This window comes from Pinus tabuliformis, chromosome 9, assembly GCF_031772625.1.
Source record: "Pinus tabuliformis cultivar Carrire ecotype Pingquan chromosome 9, CPIR1, whole genome shotgun sequence".
In the NCBI taxonomy this organism is placed as follows: Eukaryota; Viridiplantae; Streptophyta; class Pinopsida; order Pinales; family Pinaceae; genus Pinus; species Pinus tabuliformis.
This window is the reverse complement of record NC_142307.1, coordinates 1,726,410,550-1,726,428,700: the sequence shown is the minus strand read 5'-3', so window position 1 is coordinate 1,726,428,700 and position 18,151 is coordinate 1,726,410,550. Positions and strand designations below refer to the sequence as shown.

At 38.0% G+C, this 18,151-nt stretch overlaps 1 protein-coding gene across 1 annotated transcript; it reads left to right on the top strand.

The window, feature by feature from the left end:
• Positions 1–3,292: 3,292 nt before the first annotated feature.
• LOC149155607 (serine/threonine receptor-like kinase NFP) lies at positions 3,293–5,591 on the top strand. The gene has a single exon (XM_089440828.1). The coding sequence runs from the start codon at positions 3,667–3,669 to the stop codon at positions 5,482–5,484; it is 1,818 nt and encodes a 605-aa protein (XP_089296954.1). The 5' UTR covers positions 3,293–3,666; the 3' UTR covers positions 5,485–5,591.
• Positions 5,592–18,151: the final 12,560 nt, after the last annotated feature.

Sequence of the window (18,151 nt, the reverse complement as noted above, 5' to 3'; positions counted from 1 at the left end):
CCTTAAAAATTCCTTCACCTCAACAAAGAAGAGGGAGAAATGACAATATAATCCACATAGGTGTGGATGAAATTTCTATTAGGGGGTTAAATTCCAAAGACCAATGAGCGAGAAACAAACCTCTAGTACCCATAAAATAAGGACTTGCCTTATAGCTTTGGCCTCTATTTTCTTGACTCTCAAAAAGAAATGTGTATACCCATTTCCATAATATAAAATTCTCTTTGGTTCGTGATTTTCCAAGCTATCAGAAACCTGGTCTTCAATGGCTTCATAACTTGGCCACATGCCACTAAATTTTCCCAATAATCCTTTTTCCTTCAAGAGAACTATATTATGTTTTGCAGGGGAGGAAAACCCCAAGTCCAAAGCAGGAATGGATTATGTCTTCTTCACAAATTTGCTTGGGGCACTCATTGTGCATCCACGAGCAGAGGGCCGCATCAGTAGGCGAACAAGAGGTGATGACATCAATAATATTCAAGTTATTAATGCTAGAGCAATGATTTAAAAACGAGGAGCAAGAACCACAACAGATCAAGTGAGAACCTAAGGCATTGGGAGCTTTGGCAGAGATGCCCGCAAACAACAAGAAACATATATGTAGCTAGATCTATTGTCCATAAAAACCTGTAAATGTGAGAGGGGAGGTGGTGGCTAGGGTAACCCTAGTCATAAAGGGCAAAGCTTCACTTCTTATATTGTTTAAAACCAAAATTTCTCCTCGACTTAAACCATAACCCTCACCCTCCTATTAGAATGATAACATATAACTAATAAAAATAAATTAAAAATAAATAAATAAAATATATAAAATAAATTTGAAAATAAAGTATATAAAATAAATTCGAAAATTCGAAAATATTTTATATAATAATATATGAAAGAAGGAAAAAGAACTAATTATTAAGAGACTATGCTTGATATAATATAATGTTGTTTTATACCTATGTAATTGTAAGAGAGTATGCTTGATATAATATAATGTTGTTTTATACCTATGTAATTGTATAATTTTATAATTGTTAATGAGTGATTATGAGTTTGGCCTAGTGGTGTTTGGCATTCTAGATCCCAAAAGTACGTTGTTGGTAATAAATGTGCAAAGTAGATTGTTGAATTTATATATTATTTGTCAAATGTAATTATAAGTTTTAGAATTGGGCATGTATATTGTTTTATTAAGTCCCCACTTTCGGTCCCTTAATCTCAATCCTTGTTTGGTCAACCTTATTTTTGAGTATTCTTGTAACGTGTTGGAAGGTTCTTTGAAAAAATTAACGTGTTGGAAGGGTTACAATTTTTTTTTTTGGTAGTAAGTCATCATGCGTAGGGGCGATTTTATTGAATACATTTACGAGGTATTTTGAAAAGTGGACGACTTTGGTGAGCGTTCTCATTTATTTGTAAGGTGACCCCTAAGGTCCACATAGTTTTTAATTTTAATTTTATTTATTTTATAAGTAAATAATATTAAAATATTAAGATAATAAAATTATTAGGATATAAAAAAATTAATATAGAAAAGGAAAAAAAATATTTATAATTCATAATAATGATGGCAGAAAAAGATATTGATATTTTAAAGTGTAAATTGATGTTTATGTTTTAAAAATAAAGAAGATAAGAATATTGGAATTTCTTTTTTAAGAGTGGTAATTGTAAACCAAGTTGCATTTCAGAAAGTTGACAATTTCTTTAGATTAAAAAATTTCATAGCATAAGAATTTTAGAAATCCAAATTCTGAATTAAAGTAGTCTCCATGGAACTTTTTGAATGATAAATTGAGTTTAAAAAGAAAAAAAGGAAAAAAGGTAAAATTGAGATTATTTTCTTTATTCATTTTTTCAGAAAGAAAAGAAAGAAAAGCATTATATTTATATTAAGGTAATATATACATCATATTTCTGTAATATATACATCATATATTAAGGTAATATATTTATATTAAGGTAATATATACATCATATTTTCTGTAATATATACATCATATATTAAGGTAATATATTTATATTAAGGTAATATATACATCATATTTTCTTTATTCATATACTTAAACACTCTTTGGATGTTTTTGCTTTGTATTTTGAATATATATTGAAATTTTATGAATTTGATAACTCATTGTGATAAAGATTTGATACACTATTTTGGAATCCAAATCCCTAACTATTTAGTAGTTAAGATGGAATTTTTTCCCTTTAGACTAGTAACTTATCACAAAAAGTACTTTAACAATATACTCATTTAGCATCAATCCAAACCCAATAAAAAAAATTGAACATTTTGTTTATTGAACATTTTTAGCTAATAAATTTATCTTAAAAAAAAATATCTAAATTATATTACTCATTTATACTTGAAATTCTTTAATATTTTTCTTTTGCATATTGATTCTCTTTTTAATACTTTTATAGCTTTTGAAAGATATAATTTCTTTTTTACCCATATAAATTTAAGATTTTTCAGAGATTAAATAAGAATTAATAAATAAATTTTATGAAATAAGAAAAAACATTTCAAAATAATTTTTATTAATAATTTTTTTTATAAATAATTTTTTTATGAATTTTATTTTATTTCCATAATAATACAATAAAAATTATTTATAACATGCATCTTTATAATTCAGAAAAAAAAAAACTATATTAATATAAAAAATATAAAAATTAACTCATAAAAAATAACATAATAAAAATATTACAATGTATATATCCACATAAATAACAACTACAAACAAAAAAATAACATTCAAAACATGCCAGTCCTCAAAATCAAAACCTCTCAATCAATTGTAAAAATGCCACCTCATCTACCCCTCCTACCTCATCTAACCAGTCCCACCTCATCTGCTCCTTGGTCTACAGTAATCACATAAATTTTGAGATTCTCATCATTACAAGCAATCACATAGATTCTGGCACTCTTATCATTAAATCTTAAATCTTAACCAATTAAGCTCCTCCTACCTTATCAAACCAGTCCCACCTCATCTGCTCCTTGGGCTACAGTAATCACATCAAGTTTGGCATTCTCATCATTATATCTTAACCACTTAAACTCCCTTGATCTACAACCCTTGGGCCACAAGCATCCAAATTTCATCTGCCCCTTGAGATACAGAGGTCCAAATTTATATGGTTGAGATTCTGATTATCAAATCTTACCTATTTAAACCCCCACTGACCTATCCTTGGGCCAAATGGGTCCAAGTTTTGAATGTGGCTGGTTTGTGGGCTTTAAAATAAGCGTTAACCCAACTCAAAAGGCAATGGTCCAACTGCTACAGCACTCAGCAGATACCAGAAACCAATAAAAAGGACAAGAAGTCACGCGACTGTAACAAATTGTTTGAAAATGAAGTCGGAGGCATTTTTTTCGGGCCTTTCTTCTTTTTTACGGTTTCCTTTCACGTGAATGTCTGTGGACTTCACTTTCCCGTGAGTGCAGGTCGGGACAAAGAATAAGTGGAGAAGATGATGGCATACTGCTCAATAAATTCTCTGATTCTCTGCACACCTTCCTTGTATCCATGGTTTTCTTTTCTGTGGAATCTTACTTTCCTTCCCCGTGCCCAGTGTCACGAGCATATGCTTTCCCCACCGTTGTTTATATAAATCATCTTAACTTTATTTTGCATTCAATTCTGCGATTTTCATAATCTCATGATGCTGCTTCTTCTGTTTAGATTGATGGAAAAGCAAGCCCTGCAATTCCTGGTTCTCTTGCTGTTTCTGCAAGCATTCCATGGCCAAGCCCAGAGCAGAATAAGTGATGTTTCTAGCTATGAATCTTCTGATTGTCAAACATTGGTTTTACACAGAGCACATGCACCTCACCACTTGACAGTGGAATCCATTGGTCATTTGTTTAGTAAATTGACGATAGACAGAGCCAGAAATTTGGCTAATGAGAACACCCAACTCGTTAATGGCCAGTTCTCGTTGATACCCATCACATGTGGGTGCAGGGGAAATGCCTGCGAAGCCAGTGTTGACTACCAAATTAGCAGAGATGACACTAGTTCTTCTGTTTATAGCAGGAAGTTGCAGAGCCTGAGGAATTATCAGGCTATGCAAGAAGCCAATCCAGAGCTTGATGTGGGCATTCCCAGCAAATGCAGGTGCCCAACAAGGGCACAGATAAAAAATGGTATCACTATGGTGATTACTTACATTGTGCATGAGGGTGACACAATGGCTAATATCAGTAGGATGTTTAGCGTTGATTTCCAAGACTTCGTCTCTGAGAATGGAGCAGAAGGCCTTAATGTTAGTTCTGCAATTTTTATTCCAGTTGCTTGGAAACGGCTGCCATCTCAGCCTGTTAATCATGTTTTTCCTCCTGTTGCTCTTGTGGGAAAATTAGATAATGTGGTCTTGTTAGGTTTGTCAATGGCTGTTGTTGGGATGCTGGCTGTTGGATTAAGCCTTGAGATTAGACAAAAGTATGAGAGATTACCCAAAGCTGACAAACAATCTCCGTGCATAGAGTTGTTGCAGACACTCAATAGAAATGTCAGTGTAGATGAAAAGAAGCCCATTATGTATTCCCCTAAAGTTGTTAAGAAAGCAACTCAGAATAGAAATGTCACTGTAGATGAAAATAAGCCCATTATGTATTCCCCTAAAGTTGTTAAGAAAGCAACTCAGAACTTCAGCCCTCTGTTCCATATTGGAGGCTCTGTATACAGAGGTATTATCAATGGTAGACATGTTGCCATCAAGAGAATGAAAGGGGATATTGCACCCCAAGGCTTGATGTTGTTGAACCATGAAAATTTGGTGAGATTGGAGGGCTTCTGCATTGGTGAAGGGAAATCTTATCTGATTTATGAGTATGTTGAGAACAAGTCTCTGGATTTATGGCTTCACAGCAGAAAAAACAGGCCTTCTGTGGGATATTGCACATCTCTGACATGGGGGATGAGACTGCAGATTGCTGTGGATGTGGCAAGAGGGCTCCAACATATTCACTACCACACAACACATAAAAATCTCAAATGCAGCAACATTCTTCTGGACAGGAAACTAAGGGCCAAGGTTGGGGACTTTGGGATGACAGAATATGGAAGGAATGCAGAGACACAACATACAAAAGAAGGCACAGAAGGATATATGGCTCCAGAATATATTGCCAGAGGAGGATTAATAACACCAAAGCTTGATGTGTTTGCATTTGGAGTTATGGTTCTGCAATTGATTTCTGGCAAGCAGGCCATTGTGAGGGATGAAAGAGGAAATCCAAGGCTTCTTTGGACCCAAATCAAGGGTCTGCTAGAGGGCGAAGACAGAGAAGAAAAACTGAGGGACTGGATAGACCCAGACCTGCAAAACACGTACCACATAGACAGTGTTCTGAGCTTGGCGATGATTGCGAAGGCGTGCGTAGCAGAGAATGAAAGAACTCGGCCAAATATGGGAGAAGTCGCTTACAGGATTTCAAAACATTTGGATATGTGCTTCGAGTATTCTGAGTCTTAGCATTCACGTTACAGTTCCTCCTCATTCATCTCAGGATCGTTAATTCTTAATAACCCCTGACTATAACCATTTGTTTTTAGCTAGGGACTTTGTACTTTTTTGGGTTAAAAAATAATGATAGAGTGGAAATTTCTTCAAAACTGTTCCATTATGTATGGTTTTATGTTTTCTTTTTAGGTTATTTGTACTCTTCTGTTAATTATGTTATTAATTTTAAGGTATAATATTTGTAAAGGTTTTGCAAAAAGGGTAGCAAGTTAAGTAGACTTGATCGTGGGAAAATTTCACAATTAAACTTACTTAAGTCTCCATAATCAAATCCACTTGAATCAGAGGAGTCTTGGGATGAAAGACCTCTCAGGAAACTTTGGTTGTTGGGTGCAAGTCTCAAAGGTGATGATTGATGCGATGTGACTCTTTTCACTAATTTCAATCTCATTTCTTCACCGCTATTGATGCACTTAGTGTTAAATGGATAATTCAAAATCATCAAAAATTCGTTACTGATGGGTCATAGATTAATGCCTTACTGGTCCCGGGGGTTAGCTCAATTTGTTGAGTCCCCATCATTAAAACACCTTTTTTATTGAGAAGTCACAAGTTCAATTCTCTCGACACTCTTGGGGTTACGCTTTGTGGTTGAGTTGACATGAGGTGATCCCTTTGGGTGGATCTGTCTGGTACAATATGGGATGCAACAATCACCAATCCCCTGTGTCACCTAAAAAAAATTAATAAAAAAGAAAAGAAGATTAATGCCTTACTCTACGAAGATAATCATGAAAATAATATTTCAAATGTTTGTTTGTTGTTACATCCATTAAGAGTAAAAATAAATAATTTTATCCTTAAACATATGATAAGCTTCTTCATAATCAATATGTCACTCATTACAAGAAGTAGATTGTGTAAAGGAAAATAAAATGGAGGAAGAAAGTGCATGTCCATAAGAAGAAGAAGAATCAAGATTGATATTGTGCTTCTTTAATGTTACTTACAAGGTTTCCATCTTCTTAATATTTAGACTCCAAATGACCATCTTGCCTACAAAAATTACAATGTCTCGTAGACTTCTCACATTTTGATATAATTCCTTTCTCACCATTGGGAGTATGAGATAATTGAGAGGGTTTGGTGTGACATCCCATGGTTAATACTTTCCCTAATGTAAGTAATTGTAAGTATTTTAAATGGCTAAGAGAAGGACACAAATTCCATTGCTTCAGGAAGGAGGTGGCTTGAGGGAACTGTTGTTTTAATTACCAATCCTTGGTTGGCTAAGTGGTTGTTGATGGGCTAAATGTGCATTAACTTAACTAAAAACATGAGAATAGGTCATGTGTCCTTTGGTTGGGAACACAAGCAAGAGGATAAAAAATTATGAACAACATGGGTTGCGTTGTCACAGCAAGGCTGTTGTGCAAATTGTGGAGGGTAGTAAGAATTGGACAACATCATTCAAATGGGCCTAGATGATCTCTTAAGCAGAGAAGGGAGGAGACACTCTAGACGCATTGATACACAAGCTCTTTCACGCACGCAACAGGCAGTGGAAGAGGCAGAGAGGAAGAATGATCCAGGTGGATATTGGTGGCCACCTGCCAAGTCCACCTGGACCCCCACCATTGTTTCTCTCAGCATTTTCAGTTTCCTTAATTGTAGCACAATTTACTATTTTTAGCAGTTTTTCGGGTCCTGAACTTCTGGAGCCGTTTTGAGGCCATAAACGACGTTTTTTGGGAAATTTGGGGCAACATGGGTCCATGGACCCATGTTGCCTCCCAAAGTGGTAGTGCTCGGATAGATCTTTCTAACGAGCTATTGTACGCGTCAAATGGAGATCGTATGCCAAAGTTATGACCCTAGGAAGTTGGTGTACCAATTTACCCAAACGAGGCCCACAGTTTGGCGTTTCATCTTCTAGGGTTAGGTTTTGGAATGTTATGGGTTTTCCATTGTTTCTCAACAATAAATAGGCCTTCGAGCTTCATTGTAACACAGTTCAGAGTCATGTAGCCACCACATCTCTTCTCAGAGATAAGCTACCATCGCCCTAGTTGGTTTATTTCCATTTCTGGTTGTAAGCATATTTCAGTGTTTTCCATTAATGAAATGAAGTATTATTTCCGCTGCATCTTTGTGTATATGGTTATCTCTGTAATTTGTTGCGTTCCTGTCTAAATCCGGATCAGTGGTATCAGAGCAGTCTGCTTTTTCTCTGTTTCTCTTTGCATGTCCCCAACGAGGTCAGGATATAAGGAGTTAGGGCTTGAACTGGTCGAACCTTTGCAAGACCAACCTCGCAAACCCCGACGGCCTCCCATGGCAGATGAGAAGAAAGATGAGGGGGCAGGAGATCCTATCAAAATCTTGCTCGAAGAAGCGCTCGAGCGGCAAAGGAACGCGATGATGGATAGCTTTGCGCAGATCCTTCAGCGGCTACCCAGAGGCGACACATTGGCTTCCAACAGCGACTCTGGAAATGCCACACCCTTCAAGGTACAAGTTAATTTTGAAATCCCCATCTTCGAGGGTCAAATAGACGCAGATGTCGTAGATAAATGGTTAAATCTGCTAGATGGGTATTTTTCTGTTCACGAATTTTCAAGTCGGGAAAAGATTGTTTTCGCTCTTCTCAAAGCAGCTCCCCACGTCAAGGACTGGTGGGAAACCTACTGCGAGCAGAAGGATGAAAGTACTGGCTCACTATTTTCAGCTGCACCCACTTGGAATGACTTCTGGGATGCCATCAAGGAGCAGTACTACCCTGTCGGAAGCTATGAGGACAAATACATCAAATGGACCACACTGTGGCAGGGACGAGACCAAGATGTGCCGGAGTTCACAAACATTTTTCATACCCTTCGCACACAGTTGGGTATCAAAGATTCTGAGCTGCATCTGGTACTCAAATACCGTGGCTGCCTGCACAGATACATCCAGGAAGAGATGGTGTTCTTGAACATCTCCTCGCTCGGCACAACGTACCGATATGCTGTCAAAATCGAGCAAAAGTTCAAACAGAAGAAGCGAGACTTTGGATCTGCAAATCTGAAGCCCAAAGGACAAAGCCAAGGCGGGGTGACCCAAGACAACCCGTCAAAGCCGCAAAAAAAGAACAACACCATGAAGCCGAAGAAGGACACAGGGAAGTGGTGTGAGTTCCACAAGAGTCCCACTCATAACACAAGTGAGTGTCGGACCAAGCAGTCGCTGGTGGCTGAGTTGAAGGGTTCCGAATCAGATGCATGTTCCGACCCTGAGCCAGAACCCGACAAGGGGAATGGCAAAGGGAAGCAGATCATTGATGCGGATCCTAGCGCCATTGTTGCCACCGCCAAGATCCAGAAAGATGAGCCCGAAAATCCAGAGGAAGGGGAGCGTCTTTTCCACTCACAGATGTGGGTGAAGGGTTCGCCACTACAATTCATTGTCGACAGTGGCAGCCAAAAGAACCTCATTTCAGCAGAGGTCGTGAAGCGGTTGGGCCTACCGACTACACCGCACCCGCAGCCGTACAATATCGGGTGGCTTCACGAAGGACGAGATCTGAAAGTTCGCCAGCAGTGCCGCCTTCCCTACAGCATCAAACCCTTCACAGACAAGGTATTGTGTGATGTTACACCTCTGGATGTTTGTGATGTATTACTAGGCCAACCATACTTGTGGGGGCGACATGCTATGTATGAGTCAAGGCCTCGCGTTGTCATTATTTCTTTGGGTGATTCATTATACAGGATACCAGAGGTAGCCCCACCTACTGCCACCTCTTTGATCACTGCTAAGAAAGGCAGCAAGCTCATCTCCCAGACCAGGAAATTCATCTGTCTAGCTCACTCCCAAAGTAAGGGGAAGATCGTTGCTACATCCATGACCCCCGCAAAGGGTTCCTCCACGCAGCAGCAACAGCAAAGGGATACGGTCATGATAGAACACAGGAACAACTTCTTCTCACCCACAAAGGTACCACACAAGTTTCAGGTGGGCAACAAAGTTTGGTTGCATCTGCAGAGAGAACGCCTTACCAGAACCCATCAGAAGCTCCGACCACTCCGACATGGTCCTTACACTAGTACCAAGGCTACGGGAAACAATGCTTTGAAGCACAGCATTCCTCCATTCCTTCGCTTGCACCGAGTGTTCAATGTGGACCATCGCCGACCATGCTTCCCACCATTTCTGGTCATAGCAGAGATTGCAGAACAGCTCACCAGAGACCCAGCTCAGCAGAAGCTTCCTCATCTCAGGGAGGAACTCAACGCAATGGGGACCATTGCTTCCTAAGGGGGGAGGAATGATCCAGGTGGATATTGGTGGCCACCTGCCAAGTCCACCTGGACCCCCACCATTGTTTCTCTCAGCATTTTCAGTTTCCTTAATTGTAGCACAATTTACTATTTTTAGCAGTTTTTCGGGTCCTGAACTTCCGGAGCCGTTTTGAGGCCCTAAACGACGTTTTTTGGGAAATCTGGGGCAACTTGGGTCCATGTTGTCTCCCAAAGTGGTAGTGCTCGGATAGATCTTTCTAACGAGCTATTGTACGCGTCAAATGGAGATCGTATGCCAAAGTTACGACCCTGGGAAGTTGGTGTACCAATTTACCCAAACGGGGCCCACAGTTTGGCGTTTCATCTTCTAGGGTTAGGTTTTGGAATGTTATGGGTTTTCCATTGTTTCTCAACAATAAATAGGCCTTCGAGCCTCATTGTAACACAGTTCAGAGGCATGTAGCCACCACATCTCTTCTCAGAGATAAGCTACCATCGCCCTAGCTGGTTTATTTCCATTTCTGGTTGTAAGCATATTTCAGTATTTTTCATTAATGAAATGAAGTATTATTTCCGCTGCATCTTTGTGTATATGGTTATCTCTGTAATCTGTTGCGTTCCTGTCTAAATCCGGATCAAAGAAGAGTTCTAGAGAGCATGCAGAGGCAGTACTAGCACTGAAGAGAACTTGAAAACACCAACTGATGAACCCTCTTGGAGGCTTGATGGGCATAAGAATAATAGAGAACAAATGACTTGCTTAAAGGTTGAAGAAACATTGGAGTCTTGTGGATTGATGAACCTACTTGATTGGGAAGAGTCGCACATGTGCTTGTGAGTCTGATGAACCACCAGTGGTTTCCTCAAGGCTGAAGCTCTGGTGCTTGACTCACTGATGAACCACATGGAGAGTGGCTTCTTTTCCATTAGCAACTTATCCACTGATGAACCTTCCTGAAAGTGGTTTCTATTCTCTTGAAAGCGAGCTAGATTTATCTGTATTATGAAATGCTGGCATGACTGTGAATATGCTTAAACAATGTGATTGATAATGAGCATAGTTGGTGGATGAAGGTAGCATGGCCTTGTGACATCATGTTTTAGTTGTTTTTGTTGGTTGAAATCCTTCATAAACACCCCACCTCAAGCTTTCGAGTTCGGCTCGGGCGTGACAGTTGCAAGTAAGGCTTAGACGCAATGATCTATGGTTGGGTGGAGAGTTGCAATCCCGATCTCAGCTATTAGACCCTCCAATTCATAAGATAAGTGAATGTTCTAGCTCTTGTAATTTGAATGTCTGAAATATGTTCACTATGTTGGATTCAGGCCTGTAGTGATGTTCATTTGATGTTCAACTATGTGGTTTATGCCTAAAATTCGAATCGACCTGAATGTGATGATTGTAGGCCTGTAATATTGTTAATCTTGAGCCCGAATGTATGGTTTATGCTTGTAATTTGAACTGGGAAGGAGACTTCTTATTTATCTGTGGAATGTTGATCTCCTTGTAGCCTTCTTGGGTATTGTATGCTTTTTGGTTTCTTTTATAAGTTTTGTTACACTTATTTTTCCCTCAAAAGAGACCATAGATCTTTGGAACAAGATCGACTTGTGTTCCTAAAGATTGTTAAGAATCAAAAGGACTTCATACCTCTCAGAGGCTAAATGGACGAGTCCCTGTGCAACATCTTATTGGTTTTTGTAGCATCGGATGTGTTATAGCCTTGAAATTTTGTGGAGAGGCTAGAATACATGAAATCTCCAAAACCCATAAATCGTTTCTGGAAATTCCACCTAGAAATGACTTAATTAGATTATTAACCAATTTTTAAATATTTCCTAAGTCTAAACTTAGGGAATATGGTTAATTAATCAGAATTAATTAAGTCAAGGTGTGAATGTTCTAGAAACTCACATGGATCGACTTCAAGTTAATCCTAGCCATCGATTAAGATTTAATCTTGGTCGTTGGAGTCCCAACAGAGGATTATAAGAAGAAGTTGATGGGCACTTGGAGAGTACACTTGAGCAACAGTTCCTTGTGTAGATTGATCTAGCAGTAGTAGGGTTCAAGCCATAGAGGGACACAATGTCAGTGAGGGGCAGGGATAGTGATCCAGAGGAAGATTTCCAGATCCATACATGCACTAGCAAGACATTGAGTTATTCCCAGTGCAGGAACGCGAATACAAGAATGTGAGTGCAGGAATGCACGAGTGCAAGAATGTGAGTGCACGCAGCACGAGTGCAGGAAGTGCAAGCATCGGGGTTGCTTAGGAAATATCTCTGCCATATTGTCTTGCTGTTTGGATTGCTAGTTGGGCATCCATAGATGTACTCTGATTTCATTGTTGCATAATAAAATAAAACCCTCATTGTTGCATCGATTTTCCCAAGTTGGGTTTTTTCTAGGGACATTTGTCCAAAAATAATTGTGTAAATTTATGTGTGTGTGCTAACATTTCTTCCAACGTTTATTCTTTCACAATTTTATTTGTGTAAGTTACAGTGTGAGTTGTTGAGTGTTTGCTTCAAGAAACAATAAATAAATTGTTAAATTTAATTAACAATTAGGAGAATAATTTCCAGTTGCAATAATAGGATTCAGGTTTCCGAATTTTCACATGGTATCAGAGGGAAGATGATCAGTCAGAGAGCTCAATAGCGAAGAAAGGAGGAGTTCATTGTTCAGTGTGGGAATCATATTGAAACCCCAAAGGACAGTGTAGTCACTTTTCCAAGAGGCCGAATTACTTGAGGAGATTCGATTTTTATGAGTGAGGGGCAGAAAAATTCCATCTCTCCAGATCGAGTGATTCCAAAGGTAGAGAGAGAAAATCAATATTTTCATGGAGCATATCTCTAGCTGGATGCAGTGGTTTTGCAGCAGTTTGCTAGAACAGAGCCAACGTCGGGTGGAAGGAAGAAGAGCACACACTAAGGGAAAATATTCCTCAGGGAACTTCTAGTCTCAAGAAGTTCAATTTTTCCTTGCAAATCAACAGTCATTGAGAGCAGATTTTATCACTCCATAAGGGAGTTCGAGTAACGGATTCAACAGTTGAGGAGAAGAAAAGAGGGAGATTTTCGAGGTTTATTTCTCCAGTTTTGTGTTTCCATATTTTGTATCTCTGTAGGGATGGTCGTATGAGATTTCCAAAAGAGGTCGTGTGAGTTATCGATGATGTAGATCTAGGTAGCAGGTTGACTTCTACTTGCCGGAGGAAGTGCAAGCTGTCTAGTGTGAGTTGCAAAGAAAGCAAGGGTCCCAGTCAGGGACTACGCTCGAAAGGAGATAGTGGGACACGAGATCCAGGTGGAGGAAGAGTATGAGACTCCGGTGTGCCCAATGGGTAGCGTCCAACTTAGTTGCAACAAGGATATCAACCAAATCAGTTCTAGATTGTTGCAATGGGACCATCACCTTTGCTATAAGAGGCCAGAGTATCATAGTAGTAGGTTTAGTGTCAGTAGATGTAATTTTTCATTAGACAATTGCAAATCTAGTTGCAGTCAGTGCCTAGGAGAGAGTTGCAGAGCTAGATGCAATGACACAGGCAATGCAAATTGCCTAGTTGTAGGATGTAGGTGTAATTCTATCCAGAAGATTCCTAGTGTAGAGCTACGTAGTCCAGTTTCCAGTACATGAGGACAGTGCGAGTTGTTAGGAGGGAGCAGAGATATTTCCCATAGGGAGATCGAGACTCATAGGGAGTCTAGTTTCAGAGGGAGCAATCCTATGGAAGCTAGTACTTCAAGATATGAGGATAGAAAACTCATTATTGTAGTAGTTGCAGCAGTAGTGCGGAAGCATCAAAAAAGTAGTAGCAACAACAATATGAGTAAATCAGACTTCACCATGTTTGTTGATATACCCAAAGAGTGAGGTGCGGTGACTTGGATTTATATCCCTGGAGCACTATAGTTGGGCAAGATTCTTGAGGAGTCCACCTCTTGGATCAATACCTTGCTATAGGGGCCCACAGTATTCAGTAGCAGGATGGAACAATGGCAATAGATGCAGTAAGATACCAGTGACAAATGCAAAGTCTGGTAGCAATCAGATGCTGACGAGCATAGTGCAAATTGGCTAGCAATGCAGGTGGCACAGTGCAGTGTCAACAATAGCATAGATTCCTCAGCAACAACGCAAATACTAGCAACAATTAGAGACTAGGGAGACAGATGCATGATACTGATCACATATGATTCAATATTTAGGATGCTTTTCAGTTGTAGATGTTGCAGTTGTAACAACAACAAATGAGAGGGAGTTGCAGTGCAAATTGAGTGTTGGTAGTAGTTCAGTAGAGTTAGCAACAACACAAATGAAACGTATATCAAAGTTGCGTAGTGGTTGGTGGGCAGTAATTCCAGACATTAGCATCGTGACAGGAGGTGATGCAGAGACAGGGTGCTGTCACAGGATGTGCAATAGAGCACTAAAACATGTTCCTTGCTAAGAGGGAGTGTTAGTTTTTATAGCATCAGATGTATTATAGCCTTGAAATTTTGTGGAGAGGAGAGAATACATGAGATCTCCAAAACCCAGAAATTGTTTATGGAAATTCCACCTAGAAATGACCTAATTAGATTATTAACCAATTTTTTAATATTTCCTAAGTCTAAACTTACGTAATACGGTTAATTAATCCGAATTAATTAAATCAAGGTGTGAATGTTCTAGAAACTCACACAGATCGAATTCAAGCTAATCCTAGCCATCGATTAAGATTTAATCTTGGTCATTGGAGTCCCAACAGAGGATTATAAGAAGAAGTTAATGGGCACTTGGAGAGTACACTTGAGCAGCAGTTCCTTGTGCAGATCGAGCTAGCAGCAGTAGAGTTTGAGCCAGAGAGGGACACAATGTCAGTGAGGGGTAGGGACAGTGATCTAGAGGAATATTTCCAAATTCAGAGAGGTGGTAGCAAGAGGCTAAGTTATTTCGAGTGCAGGAACGCGAGTGCAAGAATGCAGGAGTGAAGGAACACGTGAGTGCAGGAACGCGAGTGCAGGAATGCGCAAGTGTAGGAACATGCAAGTGCAGGCAACACAAGTGCTTGAAGTACGAGTGTCAGGGTTTCTTAGAGAATATCTCTGCCATATTTTCTTATTGTTTAGATTTCTAGTTGGGCATCCATAGATGTACTCAGATTTCACTGCTGCATCGGTTTTCCCAAGTTTTATTTTTTCTAGGGACATTTGTCCAAAAACAACTATGTAAATTTATGTGTGTGTGCTAGCATTTATTCCAATGTTTATTCTTCCACAATTTTAATTATATAGGTTGCAGTGTGAGTTTTTCAATATTTGTTGTAGGAAATAGTAAATAAATTGTTAAATTTAATTAACAATTAGGAGAATAATTTCTAGTTGTTGCAATAGAATTTGTGTTTTCAAATTTTCACACATCTTACATTTCATCCATTGAGAACGTAGGAAGGGTAACCCTGTTGTAAGGCCATAAGGGATAACACCAGTGCATGCCTCATAAAACCTTAATGGCGATGGTTGAGTTTTGCGCAAGTCCAAATGATTACCGAACCAGTGTGGTTGAGCCATAGTTGATTTCTATCACAAATGGATCACAATGCGAAAAAAGACAGAAAACCTAAGAGTATAACCCTTGGCGTTTTCAATTTCTCGCTTTGCGACCTTATTGTTGATCGAAGTCTTGGTAAGAATAACCCCCAAGATCCTATCCTGAGATGGAGAAATCCCCATCAAGTGTCGTCTCACACTCTGCCATATGTTGGAAATCTCGAAGGAAATACTCTTATGGGAAATGGCTTGGTGGAAAGGAATTTCTCATCAACAATAATGGTTCTTGGTGAGAACCCACCTCGGAATAAATGCAGTGTGAACCAATTTGGTTGAAGGAGGAGTTCTTGACGATATGGTTTTCAACGAGAATTGGTCTCAAAGGAACTCCTCGGGGGAAGGAGGATCTCAGTGGTAAAGGATATCCCAAAAATATAGTTCCAAGGAAAATTTTAAGAACCCCCCTAAATTTACATGTATAATAAATGGGCGAATCTCCATGGTATATAGGAAAAATGGAAGGCGATTTTATCAATAATATGATATGTATATATAATTTTTTGGCGAATCTCTCACCAGGAATGGCGAATATTTTACTCAATTATAAAATCTTGTGTTTATTGAATACACAAATGAAATCATTGCATTTCTTTAAAATATCTTTTGAAATCAAAATTACCAAAATTACATATCGATAACCTAGTGGGTGTAGGATAAAATTCACCCGTGCCATTCACAGAAAGCATGAGAAAAAACCTAATACTATATATAAAACCAAGAAAAAATCAAATTCATCACTTCTAGGGACCTCGTAACCACCCTACCAATACATAAGTATGTTCCTGTTTGCAATTAGAAAAATTACCCAAATTACAATATGTTTACTCCACTTCTAGGGACCTCGTAACCACCCTGCCAATACACAAGTATGTTCCCGTTTGCAATTAGAAAAATTACCCAAATTACAATCTGTTTACTCCAGCATATGTTGGAAAGTTATCGAAGGATGACTAGTGCAATCAATCCATTCCTTTTAGCCCTAGATTTGTTTCAGTTTAAAACAGAAGTATACAAATATACTTGTCCAATGTCTATGCTTTAACCATTCACCTTAAGATGTTTTTACAATATAATTTCCTAAGTCTATTTAATATCTTCATTATCATAAAAACAACCTATATCCATCTTAACTCCACATCATCTTAACTCCACATCTACCACTCTTAGGGGGATGAAATCTATTTATCCCTCTGAGCACTTGGTAGACCCAGAATTAAGATGGATCTAAGATAGAATTTCCCCTTTAAATAGTCTATGGTCACATGAATACCATGGGTCAATACCATGGGTTATCATAAACCTGGAGCTTAAAAATTACTATTAGTAATTTATAAAAATTAATAAAATTAATAGTTGATTTTTATTTTGTTTTTATTTTAACCAAGCTAAAATGTTTAACATACATTAAATTACAACATCCATTTTTACTCTTGATCGGATCAAATATTTTTTCACTCTATGCTAGTTTGCAAATCACGATATTTGATACCTCTCGGGGTTTAGTAGATCTAGAGTAAAGATGGATCTATGTTGGTTTAATTCCCCCATTTAAATAGGCTACATTCCAATTGAATACCATGGGTCAATACCATGTGCCATTTTGGTGAATACCATGGGTCAATACCATGTGTCATTTTTATTTTTATTAATACTAATATTAGGGTTAATAATGTTCTTTTGCATGGTATTAATAACAATCTAGTCCATGGTATTTGTCCCATAGTATAAATATAAGGTGAATTATGGAGTAAATATAAAAAAATGTTTTATTTGTTTACCATACCTCTCGTTTATTTATATTTTTATTAATTTACCATACCATTCATAAATACAAGGTGACTTATGGAGTAAATATAAAAAAATGTTTTATTTGTTTACCATACCTATATTTTTATTAATTTACCATACCATTCATAAATACAAGGTGACTTATGGAGTAAATATAAAAAAATGTTTTATTTGTTTACCATACCTCTCGCTTATTTATATTTTTATTAATTTACCATACCTCTTTTACAAATATGGTATTTGGCCCATAGGATTCACTTAAATAAAACCTCTTTCTTGAGCCTTCATAAATAGAACGAGGGTTATGGACTAAATATAAAAAGAGGTTTTATTTATTTACCATGCGTCTAGTTTATTTATATTTTTATTTATTTACCATACCTTTTGAGTAAGTATAAAAAGACGTTTTATTTATTTACCATACCTCCACTTTACTTATATTTTTATTTGTTTACACCCTTGCATGTATATAAGGTGACTTATGGAGTAAATATAAAAAATGTTTTATTTATTTACCATACCTCTCATTTATTTATATTTTTATTAATTTACCATACCTCTTTTATAAATATGGTATTTGGGCCTTTGGCCCATAGGATTCACTTAAATAAAACCTATTCTTGATAATGGGCGAATGGATTCACTTAAATAAAACCTATTCTTGAAAATGGGCGAATGGAAGGTTGTAACTCCTAATTTCAAGGGCTAAATTTACTTTTTTTACCCTCTCCCTTAAAATAAGGTGGGCTATTTGAGGTGATTTGTAAAAATGTACTATGATACAAAATATTCGCCCACCAAAAATTTAAAACCCCTTAATTTCGCCAAAGGGCAAACATTCGCCCCTAAAATCACCCCTATATAGTTCTTAGCGAGAAAATGTCCCAGAGGAAACTCCTTAGCGGAAGGGGCCTAGGTGGAGGAGTATTCTCAACGAGGAATTAATTCTGAGATGACATAGCATAGGAGGTACCTGCACTACTGACCCTTAAGCGTGGCTTGTGTTT